General features: G+C 49.0%; 1 protein-coding gene across 1 annotated transcript in view; it reads left to right on the forward strand.

Annotated features, from left to right (window-relative positions):
* rev1 (REV1 DNA directed polymerase) overlaps window positions 1–16,827 on the forward strand; it is a 35,908-nt gene that overhangs the window by 10,793 nt on the left and 8,288 nt on the right. Inside the window, exons 2-9 of the mRNA XM_036540519.1 lie at window positions 1,902–1,968; window positions 7,015–7,147; window positions 12,270–12,438; window positions 12,525–12,836; window positions 12,988–13,742; window positions 14,421–14,528; window positions 14,645–14,761; window positions 15,288–15,414. Of these exons, the coding sequence (XP_036396412.1) occupies window positions 1,912–1,968; window positions 7,015–7,147; window positions 12,270–12,438; window positions 12,525–12,836; window positions 12,988–13,742; window positions 14,421–14,528; window positions 14,645–14,761; window positions 15,288–15,414 (1,778 nt within the window). The 5' untranslated portion in view covers window positions 1,902–1,911. The remainder of the gene's footprint in view (window positions 1–1,901; window positions 1,969–7,014; window positions 7,148–12,269; window positions 12,439–12,524; window positions 12,837–12,987; window positions 13,743–14,420; window positions 14,529–14,644; window positions 14,762–15,287; window positions 15,415–16,827) is intronic.

Here is a 16,827-nt window from a genome sequence, read left to right on the forward strand (position 1 = left end):
CACCGACGGCGGCGTTCTCTCGCGCCCCTCCCTTCGACAGTCTGTCAGGTGGGAGCAGACGGCGGACCCCCTTCCGATCCTCGCTCCGAAGGCGGGTCCAGCGGAACCTTAACGCGCCCCAGAGCATCGGCGGCTCCGCCCTCGTGCCGAGACGGGATGTCCCGGGGACAGGAAGGAGGGAGGAACAGAGGGAGGGAACCAAAAAGAGAAAAGGGGCTCAAAGATAGAGGGAACAAGATGAGGATGTGGAAAGAGAGCGAGCGCAGTAGAGAAAGATCAAGTGACACGGAAGAAATAGCAAATGAATGATAAAACAGAAATTCTTAAAGCCTGTGTCCATCATTTTATAATGACAAGCTTAAATCTGTGTAAATGGTCTCAGTTAGGGAAGCGGTGAGCAGGTTTGGGGTCAGTTATTTAGTTATTAGTGTCTTTCTGAATTGTCTGCTACTCCTTGGCAATATGTAGGATGTGTGTTTCATGCCAAGCTGTTGAATAGAAACCAGGCAAATTGAGCTGGCTTGAGAGAAGGGGGAAAGTGTGTTTATATTGATGTGTGTGTGAGAGTCCGGCTCTCGTCCACTCTGGCTGAACAGGCGCAGAACTGGGGAAGTGGGACAGCCTGCATCAGGGTGCCAGACAGACGGTCTCGATCACAACGGCACCGGCTATTATTAGACACAGTGCTGTTGTTTACGACCCCTCTCTTCTCAGAGGGCTGTGGGGTGGTGACGGCTGACACCGACAGGTGAGAGATGTGTCACTGATGCTGGAAACAGCCTTCGCTCTTTAACACAGGACACCGTGGGTGCATTGTATTATTGAGACAGGATTCATCCTCATCCACAGTGACATGCATAGCTTACATACTATCCACACATACAGCTGGATATTTACTGAAGTTTTTCACCATAAGTGCCCATCTTGAAGGTACAACACCACCCCCCACTGATATTTGAACCTGCAACCCTATGGTTTCGGGCCCTGTTCCTTTATTGCATGCCACACTGCTGCCCAGCCAGGCACCGAAACTGTGCCCCGTGTGTCCACGGTTTAAAAAAGGCCCTCTGAACAAACAAGGTCATAGATGAGCATCTCCGGTAGGCAGGTGCACGTATATTACAGGGTCTATCCTGCGCATCTTGCACTGCTCTTTATGTTTCAGCCATTTCATGCAATTGGAACAGCTGCTGCCTGCTCACAAAGCCAGCGGGAAGAAATCAGCAGCTCCCTCTTTGTCCAGCCGCCTCCTTGCGATCAGCTCATTGAGATTATCAGTGGCATTTTGATTAATCTGACATTTGAAATATCCAGCATCCAGATATTAAGGTGGTATTTGAATATTCCGTATTGCGTTGACCCTGGTTTCTTTCCCCCTCATGAGCGCTGGGTGAAACTGCAGCTGCGTTATTGTAATGAGTCACAGTAGACCTGCATTCACCAACACTGCCAGGCAGGAAAATTAATGTCACTGAATTACTGTGGTGTTTTATGCAGGGTTCTCCTGGCCCTCCTTCAAAAACAGCATTCGGTAAGAATAAAGCTCTGGTCTCGTCTTTGTTTTTTCGTTAAGTAACAAGGATTGTAAACCTGTACCAAGTAATCCACTGGTGTGCTGTTCAGTTGTCAAGGATGAATTTTCGTTGTAAACATTCTTGAGGGACAGGGCACTGCTGGTGACTTGCATTGCCTGCTTTTTGATTTTTCTGGCCAGCATCATCCCATAAATGGTACACTGGTGTGCAACTGAAGCTGTTTTGATTTTTTGGTTTATGGTATGAGTAATATAGCTGCAGTTAAAATGAAAAAATCACTCTCTCACTTGCAGTTGCCGAAGCACAATGACATTTTCAGAAAATGCCTCTTTGTTTTTTCCTCTCCCTCCTTCTCCCTCTCTGCAGATACTTCAGAATGAATCGAGATGGGTGGAGGAAGAGAGCCGATGAAAACGATGGTTGGGGTGGAAGGGTGAGTACCACTTCCTGCGATGCCGTGACACGCCACACGCATCACTTCCTGTCTCACAACATACAGTGCACTGTTGTACAGAATGCTGCACGCATTGTATGCATGGCTCCCTGCAGGGAACTCGCTCATTCGGGCTCTGGCTGAGTCAGATCCAACTCCCAGAGCCTGCGGAGTTTCCTGATCTTAAGATGGTTAAGAGCTTAGGGGTAGTCCCTGCAGAGAAGCCACCCTAACACGTCCCGTGTGTCCCTGGGTGTCAGCCTTCCCTGTGTGTGTGTGTGTGTGTGTATGCGTGTGTGTATGTGTGTGGTGCCGGGGTGTTTAGAGATTTAGCATGAAATGCGGGGTGCTGAGGGTGTTTGTGCAAAAGGGTGAGAGAGCAGCTTATCCCCCTCGTCCTTTCTCCCTCCTCTCTCTTTCTCCCTCTCTCTTATTTCTCTACCTCTCTTCATTTTCTTCACCCGTTTCTCCCAGTCTCCACTGGGAGATGCTCCCCTACTTTGCTCCCCTACCTCAGTCTTCAATCCTCTTTGTCTCCTCTATCTCCCTCCCTCTTTCTCTCTCTCTCCCTCTCCCTGTTCCCCCTCCCTCTGTATGTCAATTCAATTTCAGTCCAATTCATTTGGCCTTATTGGCATGAAATGCATTCTGTAATCATTGACAAAGCAGGTCACACAATGCAAAAAAGAGAAAGAAATTAATAACAAATATGTAACAACTACAAATCTAAACCAGTGAGCATACACAAAGGCTAAATACTGTAGTTATTAAATGACTCATCAATTCTATGAGCTTCAAGAGTGAAACATGTCTATCTGTTATCATTTGTATATTAGTCAGGTGGTAGCTCAGTGTCTCTCGGGCTGAAATGCACTGCGGTGGTCCTTCTCCTAGCAGAGAATGCAGTTTTTCCACAGTTAGTGTAGTGAGGTTCAGGACCAGCTGACTAAGGGGATCTGTCTCCCTTTACTCACTCTCTCTCTGTCCTCTTCCTGTCTATCTCTCACACACTCTCCCTCTCTCTCTCTCTTCTCTCTCACTCTCTCTCTGTCTGTCCTCTTCCTCTCTCTCTCTCTTCTCTTTCACTCTCTCTCTCTCTCTGTCCTCTTCCTCTCTCTCTTTCTCTCTCTGTCTCTCTCTCTCTGTCTCTCTCTCTCTCTCTCTTTTTCTCTCTCTTTTTCTCTCTCACTCTCTCTCTCTCTCTCTTTCTGTCTCTCCCTCTGCCCTCTGATATCAGCTCGTCCGTGTCCCTGCTGATTAACACGGTGATGCTGGCAGAGTGTGCCGCCCTCTGTCAGTGGAGATTACCATAAGAGTCACACACAGGCCACGCAGCGAGCCCTCTGTTCTAGAGCAGGAGAAACACATGCTTCAAACATGACGCGGCACACCCCCAATCCACAGAGGAATCACTGCATGAGTGAGCACTGCCCAGAGGCTATGACTATATTGTTGACTGTTTTGATGACTCCCGTCTATTGGGATCATTTTAGTGCCTTCTAGTGGTATAACAAGGGTACTGCTGTTGTCTGGGGAGAGCCCCTCAGTCACCGTGTGCTTGAGTGAGGGGGGCGTTAGCGCCTCTGCGGCTGCCTCTCGCAGCTGAAAATCAGGCTGAAATGGTGATTGGAGCCATTGCACTGAGTGCCCAGTATAATTGCTCTCATTTCGTCAAATTACTCGGCGGGCTTTGAACAAATTGCAGGCGCCTCTTGCTTTGCCGGTGTGGAAACATGTTTTTGAAGAAGGGATAGGAGCTGACCTCACAAGCAGTTACAACACTGACAATTTACAGTATTTCAGCCTTATCGTCTTGTGCGAATATTGTGGTAGTGCTGTGCACCTAGGATGTGTTGTGGTTATTCTGAGAGAACATGACCTCTTTACTCAGTTGAGTTAATGAGAGCTCACAGATGGGCCGTGTTGAACTTATTGACACCCTTATAATGCCATGACCGTTAATCAATAAATCTGACAACTCCCTGAAAAGTAAACTTCCACTTCTGAAGGCCATTTTTGATAGGGTTTTATTGGAGCAATTTGGCGCATTATTTGAATTAGGCCATGTCCAGCCTGTATTTCAGTGTACACTGTATACAGTGTACTTCTGTGTGTCCAGCTACTGGACAGTGAGGCTTCATGAACCCTGTAATATGTGTGGCTGTCTTGAACTCTCAATCACTAACAGATATCAGCCAATAAAATCACTGCTGTCCCATGAACAGTTTGTCCCACCCCACCCACCCCTCAGTCCTTGTGTTCTGTACCCCACCTCCACAACTCTAGACTGACCCCAGAACCTGCGCATTATATTTTCTTATTCCTGTTAATGTTGTGAGTATCATTACCACTGTCTGTAATCAGCAGTGTCTGCTGAAGCTACTCCACAGACTCTTCCATTACAGTGAGTGTGAGAGTATACATGCCAACCACCATTTCAACAGCCCAAGACCTTCAAATTAAAAAAATTGAAATTTTGGTCCGTCTCACAGCAACGGCAGAGGCCTCAGATGCTGAAGAAAATCTCCTTTTTTGCGCTTTGAGAAGAGTGTTTTTTCTGCATGTAAGAGTGAGCAGGTTCTTGATTACATTAGAGGTGAGTAATTCACATTCTCCCTGCTGGTTCTGCTGTTTCTGCCGCTGCTGGCTGGCACAGACTGACGGGCCGAAAGCACACTCAGTGTCCTCCTGCAGGCTAACACGTATTTACGGGCACACCCCACCAAAAATAATTAATGTTTTTGTTACCTGGCTTTCATTTCTCTCTTTTTCATTAAGACGCACACCTCGGCCCTCATTTTCGTTTTTTTCCTATATGCATAAATACGAACACACACACACGTCTGTGTGCTTATGCATGCGTGTATTTATGTATACATATGGCTGTACAAATTACCCACACAGAATAACCTTCAAATGTGTTCATGTTCTTGTTCAAACTGTAGTAAAAGGACATGACTCAACAGAAGCAATCCGAGTTTGAAGTCTGTATTCCAGTACCGATATATAAGAATACAGTTTTTAGTTATAACATTTTTAGTTCTACCAATACTGCACAAAGCAACAAGATTCGCTCAGCTGGACGTTTCTTAAAAGATGCAATGGTCAAATTTATTCACAACATCTAATGAGAAAAAATCATGTGTAATCATGCATTACTTCGTCTGGAGAGTTGAATGAAGAGTTACAACAAAGAAGCTTCTTTTGAAGCCAGGTCACATAAAAATACAGCACAGATTTACAAACCACGGTATGGTACCGTACAAAGTTTATGGGCAGAGGAAAGAAAATGGCTCTTTATGGACATACCTATAAGTGGCATGTTGAGAAGAATTCTGTGGAATATGGAGGTGTGTCTGTTTTACTTTGGTGGTTGTTTTACATCTTCTGGATGTGGTGTCCGTGTTAGAATTACAAAAAGGACAAATTCAGATTTATAGCTGGGATATTTTGGCCGGAACCCTGGTTCCTTCTGTTAAGAGGCCCAAGTTTGGTTAGAAATTGACATTAAAGCATGATAATTAACCAGGGCATGTATCCCAGCCTATAAAGAATTGCAGAGGGCGGACAAAAACAATGGTCTGGACTGGCCATAGCAGTTCACAGACCTCAGTCTGACAGGAAATTTGTGGTTTGAAATCAAGAAAGGACTTCATGCTCCAAAACCAGGAAAGCTGATGGAGCTGGAGAACTCCTGCATGAAGGGGTCCTAAGAAATGCCCGACACCTGAGTTTCAGTTTCAGTTTCACTCCTTTCAAGTCAAAGGAGGACACACCAGACACCCACAGTCAGGGAGCGGATTCATCTGGCTCTCGTTTTTCTTTGTTTTCTTTCTTTTTTTGAAGAAAGCGCACTCATTAGCTGTTGCTCTGCACAGTGTTAGAGGTATCAGAACTGAACATGTTTAATTTATTCATGTAAAAAATACAGTGTCCCACTTGCGTTCCCTCAGGGTATGAATACATTTGAAGGTGCACGTGTGCGTACACGCGGGTGTGCGTACCCGCGGGTGTGCGTGTGTGTATGGATTTGTGGATGTGCCTTGGGCCGTCTCACCAGGAGTGCGAGACAATGTGCAGTATGATTTAATGCCATTTATGGTTTTATATATAAAACAGCACTCACAAATGTGCTGCACTGCACAGCACTCAGAGAGGTCTGATTCAAACCAACAGCTGTAACTGTGGCAAATGAGCATATTTTCAAAGATCCTGTGTAGGATAGTGTGTAGATGGAGTAAGACTCAGACCACCTTGTGATATATTTTTTTTCTTTAATGTTGAAGAAGAAGCTAAATCTATCTTCTCACCCTCAGTTTGACCTATAACATGCTCTGATGGGTTCATGCTCACCATATCCAAATCCCCTTCACCTTGAATTTCATTTTCAAATTTCCATGCTCGTAGTAATGTTGGGATCTCTGTCAGAAACCTGTAGAATGGTAGCAAAATGCATGTGCATACGTGTGTGTATGTGTGTGTGTGTGTGTGTGTGTGTGTGTGAGAGAGAGAGCGTGTGTTTGTATGTGTGTGTGTGTGTGACAGAGTGAATGTGTATATGTATGTGACAGAATGTGTGTTTGTGTTTGTGTGTGTGAGTGTATGTATATTTGTGTCTGAGCGAATGTGTGAATGTTCATGTGTGTGATTATATGTGTGTGTGAATGTGTGTTTGTGTGTGAGTGACATTTTGCGTGTGTGTGAGTGAATGTGTGTATGTTTGCGTGTGTGTTTATGTGTGTATGTGTGTGAGTCAATGTGTGAATGAGTGTGTGTAAGTGAGTGTGTTGTTGTTGGTGGTGGTGTGTGTGTGTGTATTGGGGGGGGTTCTGTTCATTTTGTGTGCAATCAGAATCCTCCTCGCAGACCCCAGGTTCTCTCGGTTGCCATGGCACCGGGCAGTCGCTGGTAAAGCCTCCCTCTCTCTCCATGTGTCAGTCTCGTACTCCTGAGCCACGCTGAAAGTCTTTGTCTCGCCTCTCTCCCAGAGAGTCAGCACTGCTGTGTTTCTGCTGAAAGTCTCTCCCGCGGTGTGCTGTCTTTCAGGGGGGTTACATGTCCTCCAAGGTGTCCAAGCTGGACGAGCAGTTCAGGCTGGACGCCCCCAAGGAGAGGCAGAAGGAGGGGTCCTGCTCCAGCATTTTCAGAGGCGTCGCCATCTATGTCAACGGATACACAGGTGAGGCCCTCGGGGCGGCTCCGCCTCTCACCGCCAGCCCGCTGACTGACTGAATGTTGCTGCGTGGTGCATTCTGGGAGCTGGAACCGGGCCAATTAGAGGGCACGTGTTTAAGATATAGGTCTGTGTGCTTACAAGGGGCTGAATGGGAGAAGCTGTGAGACTGCGTGTGTGTGTGTGTGTGTGCGCCTGGTTTATGACTGTATTGTCTATAATAGTATTGCTCAAAACTGGGAAAATCCTCTCAGGCCAGCAGTGTAGCATGGTGGATTTGTAACCGAGAGGTTGCTGGTTCGATTCCCCACGGGGGCACTGCTGCTGTACCCTTGGGCAAGGTACTTATTCCACAATTGCCTCAGTAAATATCCAGCTGCATAAATGGATAACATTGTAAAAACCTGTAATTAATGTAAGTCGCTCTGGATAGGAGCATCTGCTAAATGCTAATAGTGAAGTGTAATAGTGTAGGCCATGAAAGTGTGTTGAACTGAATTATGTGAGAGTGGGCAAGTGTGTGTGTGTGTGTGTGTGAGAGTGAGACTGAGTCTCACTGCGGCAAAAGCAAGAGAAAGTAAGTGGTCCACAATGAATTGAGCCAAAATAAAAAGTGAAACCACATGGAAACATCCCTGTCCAGGCTAAATTAAACAGAAAAAATGCCCTGTTATGAGATAAATAATTGATATTGCTCTTTATGCTTTGTAGTTCTGAAGGATGCAGGCCAGAACCTTGTATTCACTGGTTTGTTCCGTTGTGGCTTGGAATGAAAGGGGTGGAGTGGAAATGCAGTACTCGGTGGCTCATGCACAGCCTTATCTAGCAGTACAGTGGAATACATTTGAATCTTTTTGTCTTTATCTTTGCTCTCCCCAGGGGAGTTGAGGGGAAATGTTCCACTAACTTTTTAGCAGTTTTTTTTTTTTTTTTTTTGTTTCATCCTCTCAAGTGCAAATTGTGCGTTATGTAACGGCGAGGTGTTTCATTAAAGCATTTTGCCGGCTCGCGTCAGGCGTGGGTCGATCACAGGTCATTGATCCTTGATCCTGTCACTCACAACTCTGTCTTGTATTTTCTTGGTGGCGTGTTGCTGTTCAAGTAAGCTTTGCCTTGATTGCTCGATGTCTTGATTGCATAAACGCAGTGCACTTTGTGAAGGGCTCTGTAACCCTTTCTTTGCACAGAGCCCCATGCCAGATACAACCTGAGAGAGGCTATGGCAGGGCCCCTCTAAAGGTGTGCTGTTGGGCTGTAGTAGGATCCAAATCAGTGGTGCAGTCCCTGACCCTGTTTGCTTTCACACACTGAAAACTAAGTGGGCTGATCCTCTATGAGAGAGAAGACTGGCGCATGCATGAGAGCAAATGTGTGCTCTCAGGGTGAGTGCAGGCTGAGCCCTGTGGCCGGGGTTCGATGCCAGCCGTGTCATCACCCAAAGGTGGACAGGAGCCCACAGTGGCAGCACAAACTGGCTCCGTTCCACCAGGGATGGGGTGGGGAGGTCGGCAGGGGTTGTCTTATCCCCCAATGAGCACCCACTTTGCTGTAGCACACAGTGTGACTTGTAATGTGAAAAACAGCCAATAGTGCAGCGGGGGACCACGTGTCACACCTCAGCTCGCAAGCCTGGGGTACTGTTGACAATTCCAACATAGGGCTTACAACAAGAATAGGGCTCTTCCTGGCCTGATGCGGCTCCATTCAGGTCAGCAGGAACAGGTCGCCTCTTGTGGCTGCTAGTGGCCTCTTGAATGATATGATGGAATGTGTGTCAGAGTGCTGGCTTTTCCCTCTCTCTCTCTCACTCATTCTCATTCAGTTCAATTCAGCACACTTTATTGGCATGAAATACATTCTGTAAGTACACTCTGCCTGCAGTCAGGCAGTCTGTGTTGAGAGAAGGCAGTTACACGGTTACAGTTTGCCCTGGGGGAAACCACTTCCCCCGTCGGGGGTGACCTTCCCCAGGCCCCTTCCACAAGTAAACATTACAGTGGCTCAATGGTGGATGTTGCGTCTCAGATTCATGTACCACAGAAGTGCATGGTGAGGTTCCAGCTGGGGGGCGGAAGGATGGAGCGTTCTTTTCTGACACGGTTCAGCCTGTTTATTCCAGGGCAGTAGACGCGCACATGTGCATTCTCAGATTCAGATGCGCAGAAGAAATGACAACAGAAAAAGACAATGCCCCCCACCACACACACACACACACACACACACAGACACACACACACGCACGCACATACACACACACACACACACACTCACACACGCACACACACCCTCACAGGCACACACACACACACACTCACACACTCTCACACACTCACACACTCACACACGCACACACGCACACACACACTCACACACTCACACACTCACACACGCACACATGCACACACGCACACACGCACACACACGTACGCACACACGCACACACACTCTCACACTTTCACGCACATACACACACACATGCACACACACACTCACACACTCACACACTCACACACGCACACATGCACACACGCACACACGCACACACACGTACGCACACACGCACACACACACACGTACGCACACACGCACACACACACACACAAACACACCCTCACCCCTCACGCCAGACTCCCTTGCAGACCGTCCGGAGATCTCCGGGGCGGATATTTTTAACGAGGGCCCCGGCGTGTCACAGCTGCGAAAAAAGTGCGCGTCTGGAGGCCCAATTACAGCGCAGCCGGAGCCGGGGCGTCCGCCGCCCGCGCCTGCACGTTACACCTCATTACTGACCGTGGCATTTAACGAGACATGCCTCGCGCCTCACGCCTCGCCTCGCGACGCCTCACCTTAGGGACACTCTCGCGTCTCTCAGCGAGAGCCCGCTGCAGTGCCCCTGCGGCTGTTTCAGAATAAACCCTGAAAATGGCGCAGCGTTCGGATTGTACTTTTCACCAAACGGAGGGGGCGGTTATGAGTGTAGTAGCATTCCTTCAGGAAGCAACATGATTTATAAAGATTTCAGCATCCCCCTGTTCCTCAGATACCTCACAAATACTCTTCAGCCCCTCACACAGTGCGCAAAGAAACTGAATTCAGACTCGCAGCTTTAAAAACATCTTTACCTCATCAAAATGAATGGCGTTTGTTATGAAAAAATTAATAACACTGACATTTATACTGATGAGCCAAAACATTATGACCACTCACAGGTGAACCGAATAACGTTGATCATCTCCAAACAAGGGCACATGTCAAGGTCTGGGTAGATTAGATGGTAAGCGGCCAATCACTTTTCGTAGTCAACGTGTTGGATGTAGGAGAAATGGGTAGGGGTAAAGACCTGAGCGACTTTGACAAGGGCCAAATTGTTATGGCCAGACGACTGGGTCAGAGCATCTCTGAAACGGCAAGGCTTGTGCGGTGCTCCCAGTCAGCAGTGGTGAGTACCTACCAAGAGTGGTCCCAAGAGGGTCAAACCACAAACCGGTGAAAGGGTGTTGGGTGCCCAAGGCTCATCGATGTGCAAGGGCAACGAAGGCTATCCCATCTGGTCCAAACAGACAGAAGGTCTACTGTGGCACAAGTCACAGAAAATTTTAATGATGGTTACGGGAGGAATGTGTCACAACACACAGTGCATTGCACCCTACTGCGTATGGGGCTGCATAGCCGCAGACCGGTCAGAGTGCCCATGATGACCCCTGTCTACTGTCAAAAGCACCTACAATGGGCACGCGAGCATTGGAACTGGACTTGGAGCAGTGGAAGAAGGTCGCCTGGTCCGATGAGTTCCGATGAGACCTGTTTTCTTTTAGATCACGTGGATGGTCGTGTACATGTGCGCCGTTTACCTGGGGAACTGATGGCACCAGGATGCACTGTGGGAAGATGACAAGCTGGTGGAGGGAGTGTGATGCTCTGGGCAATGTTTTGCTGGAAAACCCTGGGTCCGGCCATTCATGTGGACGTCAATTTGACACGTGCCACCGGCCTAAACATTATTGCAGACCAGGTACGTCCCTTCATGGGAATGGTATTCCCTGATGGCAGTGGCCTCTTTCAGTAGGATAATGCGCCCTGCCACACTGCACACGTTGTTCGGGAATTTTTTGAGGAACATGATGAAGTGTTCAAGGTGTTGCCCTGGCCTCCAAATTCTCCAGATTTCAATCCGATTGAGCATCTGTGGGATGTGCTGGACTGACAAGTCCGATCCATAGCGGCTCCACCTCCACCAACTTACAGGACTTGAAGGATCTGCTGCTAATGTTTTGGTGCCAGATACCACAGGACACCTCTAGGGGTATTGTAGAGTCCATGCCTCGGCGAGTTGGCGCTGTTTTGGCAGCACACGGAGGACCAACAGCATATTAGGCAGGTGGTTATAATGTTTTGGCTCATCAGTGTATTTGACTGTCAAAGTACTGTTGAGTACGCATGTTGATTGAATCCAGGCCTAAATCCACCAACGTTCTGTAACTATATTCAAGCCCTTCAAATCAAAAATAAGGTTTTGTGACCCTGAATAACCCCTACAGCAATTTCAGCTTGAATGAACAGATGGTTCAGCAAGTAAAAAAAGTTCAGTAAGATGGTTTAGTCGGTAAAAAAATCATATATTGGTCCAAAAATTTTGCCAAGTGAATCTTTCTCAGAGATTCCTACACCACTCTAACAACGATCAGTTACAGAACGTGTGGGTTGGGGATTTGAGTAAATATCCAGCTGTATCCATGGATAATATGTAAAAATCACTGTCAGCATGGGTCGTCCTGCATAAGACCATCTACTAAGCCAGCATAATGATGTTTTAAACGTGAGTAGCCTTCTAGTCTCCTTACTCCATTGCTGCTGCAGTCAGAGATAAAAAATAGGGATAGCGGAGATAAAAAGGTGACCTTCTTCCCCACTGGCCCTGAAACGGTCTTCTCTTCAAATGAGTCCTCAGGGTGGCCAGCAGCCTTGAAAGACAGCTCTCACTGAAGTTATATTGGTGTAGAGGTTTCCCTATGGAGGTATTCTTCATAGGAGCTGCAGAACATGTCCATCCGCGTAGACCCCAAAAGATGAGACCTGCACAAGCTGATGATGTCATGTTGGGCTATGTTTGTTCTCTCCGTCTGCGCAGACCCCACTGCAGACGAGCTGCGCAGGCTGATGATGCTGCACGGTGGACAGTACCATATGTACTACTCCCGCTCCAAGACCACCCACATCATCGCCACCAACCTGCCCAACTTCAAGATCCAGGAGCTGAAGGGAGAGAAGGTGGTGCGGCCAGAGTGGATCACAGACAGGTGCGTGTGTCTGTGTGTGTGTGTGTGTGTGTGTGTGTGCGTGTGTGTGTGTGTTTATGGTTGACTTTGTTTTCTGTGTTGTTCAGTGTCAGGGCTGGGCACCTGCTCCCCTACCTGCAGTACCAGCTCTATGCCAAGCAGAAGGGGCTTTGCTTTCCCACTGGGCGTGTCGTCCAGGCCCAGGAGCCCGCTGGGCCCAGTCGATTCCCCAGCCACGCCTACAGCGAGCTGAACCACACCCGTTCTGAGCTGGACCACACCCACCACAAGCTGAACCACACCCACCACGAGCTGGACCACACCCACAACAACCTGAACCACACCCACTACGTGCAGGACCACGCCCACCCCAAACAAAATCACACACCTCGTGTCCGCCGAGAACTGGATTTCAGACTGTGAGTATAGGGAGCTCACTTTTTAACCCTCAATGTTCTTCAAAAACATACTTTGTATATTCAAGTGGATTTAATTTGTCCATCTGTTTATTATTCCTGGAGCATGCCTAATATAGAAATGCGTAGTAATGTCGTGTCACCTTCCCAACAGGAATGGGTCAGGGAAGAACTGTGTGGACCTGTTACTGGAGTCCAAAATGAATGGGGTACGGCAGGAAGGCTGCAGCCCCTCCGACCGGCCCCTCACCAATGGTCACGCTCACCCTGCAAATGGTGCCTTAAAACCCTTGGACTTAGTCCTCCATCCCGGACGAGCCCCCATAGGCCTCCAGCAGCACCAGTCACCCCCACCTCATCCCCCAACCCTGGACCGCCCCCAGGCCTCTCCCTCGCGGATGGACAGTCGCCAGGTGTCTGGATCCCCCGGAATGTCCACCCGACACCCCCTCTCTTGGCAGAGACCAGCCTTCGGTTCACCCACTACCCAGAAACCCGCCCTCCAACCCTCAGCCAACCAGAACACAGCTGCCATCCCCAAGCCCCACCTGCAGAGTCCCCTGCCCCAGTCGCCTGGCCCTGAGAAGCCCCTCCCTCACAGTGGGGCAGACTCCCCCCAGTGCAGCAGGGTGAGGCTGAACGGTGCGCACCACTCCCCGCACCAGGACCCCTCCCCACGCCCGCTCAGCATTCAGGACCTGAATGACTCTCCGGGGCGGCACCAGCCCACAGAAGCATGGGACAGCATATCAGGCTACTACTCCCTCTCCCGCTTCCACCACATCTCCACCTGGAAGAACGAGTTCTGCCAGTACGTCCACTCCCTGCAGCAGCAGCGCCGGGCACAAGGGGGCGCTGTCTTCCCCGGGAGGGAGCGGCTGAGGCGACAGCGGGCGGCCCAGGGCGCAGGTACGGTCCCACGTCCCCTTATTACAAACAGGCCCCCACATCCTCTTATTACGAGCAGCTTCTCCACAGAGAAACATGGCAACGTCACACTAGCAGGGTGATCTACCTCAAAGGCTTTGACAGAAACATCCATTTCTGATGGAACTTACAGATTTCTCAAGCATGCATGTGCTCCTTGATCAAAAAAGCCACTGAGCTCTATCCAGCCTCATCAGAGAGTTGTAGCGACATTTGTGGAGGCAATGGCAATCCCATTAATAAATCCAGCCATGTGCAGGCATGAGTGATCTCATGAATAAATCCAGCCATGATTCTCTGTGTCCTAAATGCCATTGATAATCTGCTTTAGTGCATATTGATATCCGGGGTGTTTATGACAGCATAAATACTGATGCCTTCTGAAGAATATCAATGGCTGTTAATGAGCCTACACTGTGTTACATTATCCACATGTCTAAAGAGGGCAATGATTAGGGCGTTTAGTTCTGGCCCAGATGGTTTTCACTCCGCCTGGTCACCTGACTTGTTCAACCGCTGAACCACTCTTCCTGGTTGTAGTCTACTGGACTAAGGCCTTCACACCAAGATTTAGCGTCCCTGTTGATGGTTGGGTATGAGCCACTCTGTTGTAATGTGGTAGTAATGCGGATGTGTCCGTGTCCCTCTGTGTCGCCCCAGGCTCGCCGGGCCCAGCTGGCGCTCAGAACCGGCAGCCCTGCATCCTGCATGTAGACATGGACTGCTTCTTTGTCTCTGTGGGGATCCGAAACCGCCTAGACCTCAAAGGTTAAACGCTCACACACACACCATAGACACATACACACACACATGCACGCTGACACTCAAGCTCGTGCAGGCACCTTCCCCTCTTCACATTAACCGTTTGTACCCTGCTCTCTCAGGCAAGCCTGTTGCCGTGACGAGCAACCGCGGACCCGGACTGGCGCCTTTGCGGCACGGAGCCAACTACCAGCTGGAAGTGCAGTACTACCAGAGGAGACGAGCCCAGAGCCGGGCAGGTGTGACACACACTCCACACACACACCCGCCTCACTCCTCATTTCCAGATAGTGTCATTCTGGCTGTGCTGCCTTTTAAATGTATTGTGATTTATTTAGACATTTGAAAATTTCTTACAGTTTTGTGGTTGCTAGGTCTATTTGTACTTTTGAAGTGATTTTCTTTTAGTATGTTTATTGTTTTCGCTGCTTTTAATTGTTTTCAATGCATGATAAGCACCATCGTTGAAGTGCATTGTTATCATTTTAGATACAGACAAAGTGATGAGCTAAACAGCTGGGCTAAACAGTCTATTCTCGGTAGCTCAGCATTCTCATGTCTGAAGCCTGCAGTCTCGCGTCCCAGTCTGCCATCTCTGCTCAGGATACAGCGGCTGATGATAGGCCAGCTCCCCCAGTGATGTGACAGAGGCGTTTCACAGCTAGCGTTTTGGAGGAAGGGTTTCTGCAGGAGTCCTCAGGAGGGTGTATGGAGAGCTGGTGTGGTTGATTGAGGAGCTCTGCTGACTCGCTGTCTCTCCGGCAGAGAGAAGGGAGGGTGTCCTGGATGAGACCCCCTCGCCGGAGAGTCCCGACACGCTGGGAAACGGAGCGGACCCGGATCTCTCCACCCTGTCCATGGCCGAGATAGCCTCCTGCAGCTACGAGGCCAGGTACCTGCCCGGCACCGCCCCCCTCTCCTCCCGACACCTGTCTCACCTTTCTCATGTCTGCGTCACATCTGTCTCACTTCTGTCTCACAGCTGGATCATATCTGTATCATACCTTTCTCACGTCAGTGTCACATTTTCACACTTTATCACACTTGTCTCACATCTCTGTCTGACTTGTATCATACGTGTCTCACATCTGTGCCAGACCTGTATCATACCTGTGTCACATCTGTGTCATACCTGACTCATAACCATCACTGCTTAAAGTGCACTCAGCAGTTCAGGGGTGTGTCTAAATTAGTGGTAGCTCAAAACAGCAGGCAGGCAATGTAACTGCTAGAGGTCTTCATCCTGTTTCTTTTCATTAACATGCATGTCAGTTTTGATAAGGGTCACTCATCAGCGTCCAAATCCTTTTTACTTAAACATGTCTTAAACAGTGACACTACCTTTGTACATCTGATCCTTTAGCATCAAATTACTTCAATCACCAGAAAAAGATCTCATTTTAATCACAAAACTTGTTTTGGGATTTTTTTTCCTCGCCCGGATTATCTCTGTGAATGCACAGCTACCACATCAGATACATGGAAACAGAAAAAGAACTAATGAGAGATCTTTATTTTAATGGGCAGCCTTGTTAATCATGAGGCTAAGAGGTAAAGACCAGGTTGGGGAATGTTATCAGTCTGAGGCAGGCTCTGTGCCTCCTGCGTGTGTGCTGACGGTCGGGGGCTCAGAGCTGCAGTGAATACCGTCCTGCAGAGGCCAAGGCCGGCGCACATCCAGCCCTCTTTAATAAGCAGCCATTAGCAGCCCCAGATTGGGAAGCTAAATCGGCCCGATGGAGTTGATGATTAGATAAATGGGTGGTGGAGCACCTGGCTGGCTGTTGCTGGCTGGCATCGTGCCACCCCACCCCGCTACCCTCACACGCCGATCCCTGAAAGGGCAAAGCGCGGGAATGGCGGAAGGGTCCGGCTCGTCCCCGGGCCTCGGATAGACCCTCCTCCGTGCGCGTCCGCGGCCTTTCATGAAATCTTTCAGCAGAGGAGCTCATGTGCAGGGCAAGGACTGCAAGCAGCAGGGAGAGGCGAACAGTGAAGGAGAACAACGCCTGCTCTTTTGGCGGGGGCAACTGAATTGTTGTGGTGTGAAAGTGCTTGTAATGAGCCTCTGAGGCCTTGCACTGAGCGCATATTAACGTGCTCTGATATCCCGGGAAGAACTGCATGTAGATAGGAAGAGTGTGTATCACACATTCTGCTCCACACCCCAGCTACTGCCAGGAGCGTCGGGATTACCCCTTGGCTGTAGCTCTGGGGTCCAAAGGCACAGAAGCCGTGTACCCACAGCATTTGTTTGTCCCGTAGCCCGTTCGCTGATCGGACAGAGGGGAGCAAGGATAGCCGC

This window comes from Megalops cyprinoides, chromosome 11 (assembly GCF_013368585.1).
Source record: "Megalops cyprinoides isolate fMegCyp1 chromosome 11, fMegCyp1.pri, whole genome shotgun sequence".
NCBI classification, from domain to species: Eukaryota; Metazoa; Chordata; class Actinopteri; order Elopiformes; family Megalopidae; genus Megalops; species Megalops cyprinoides.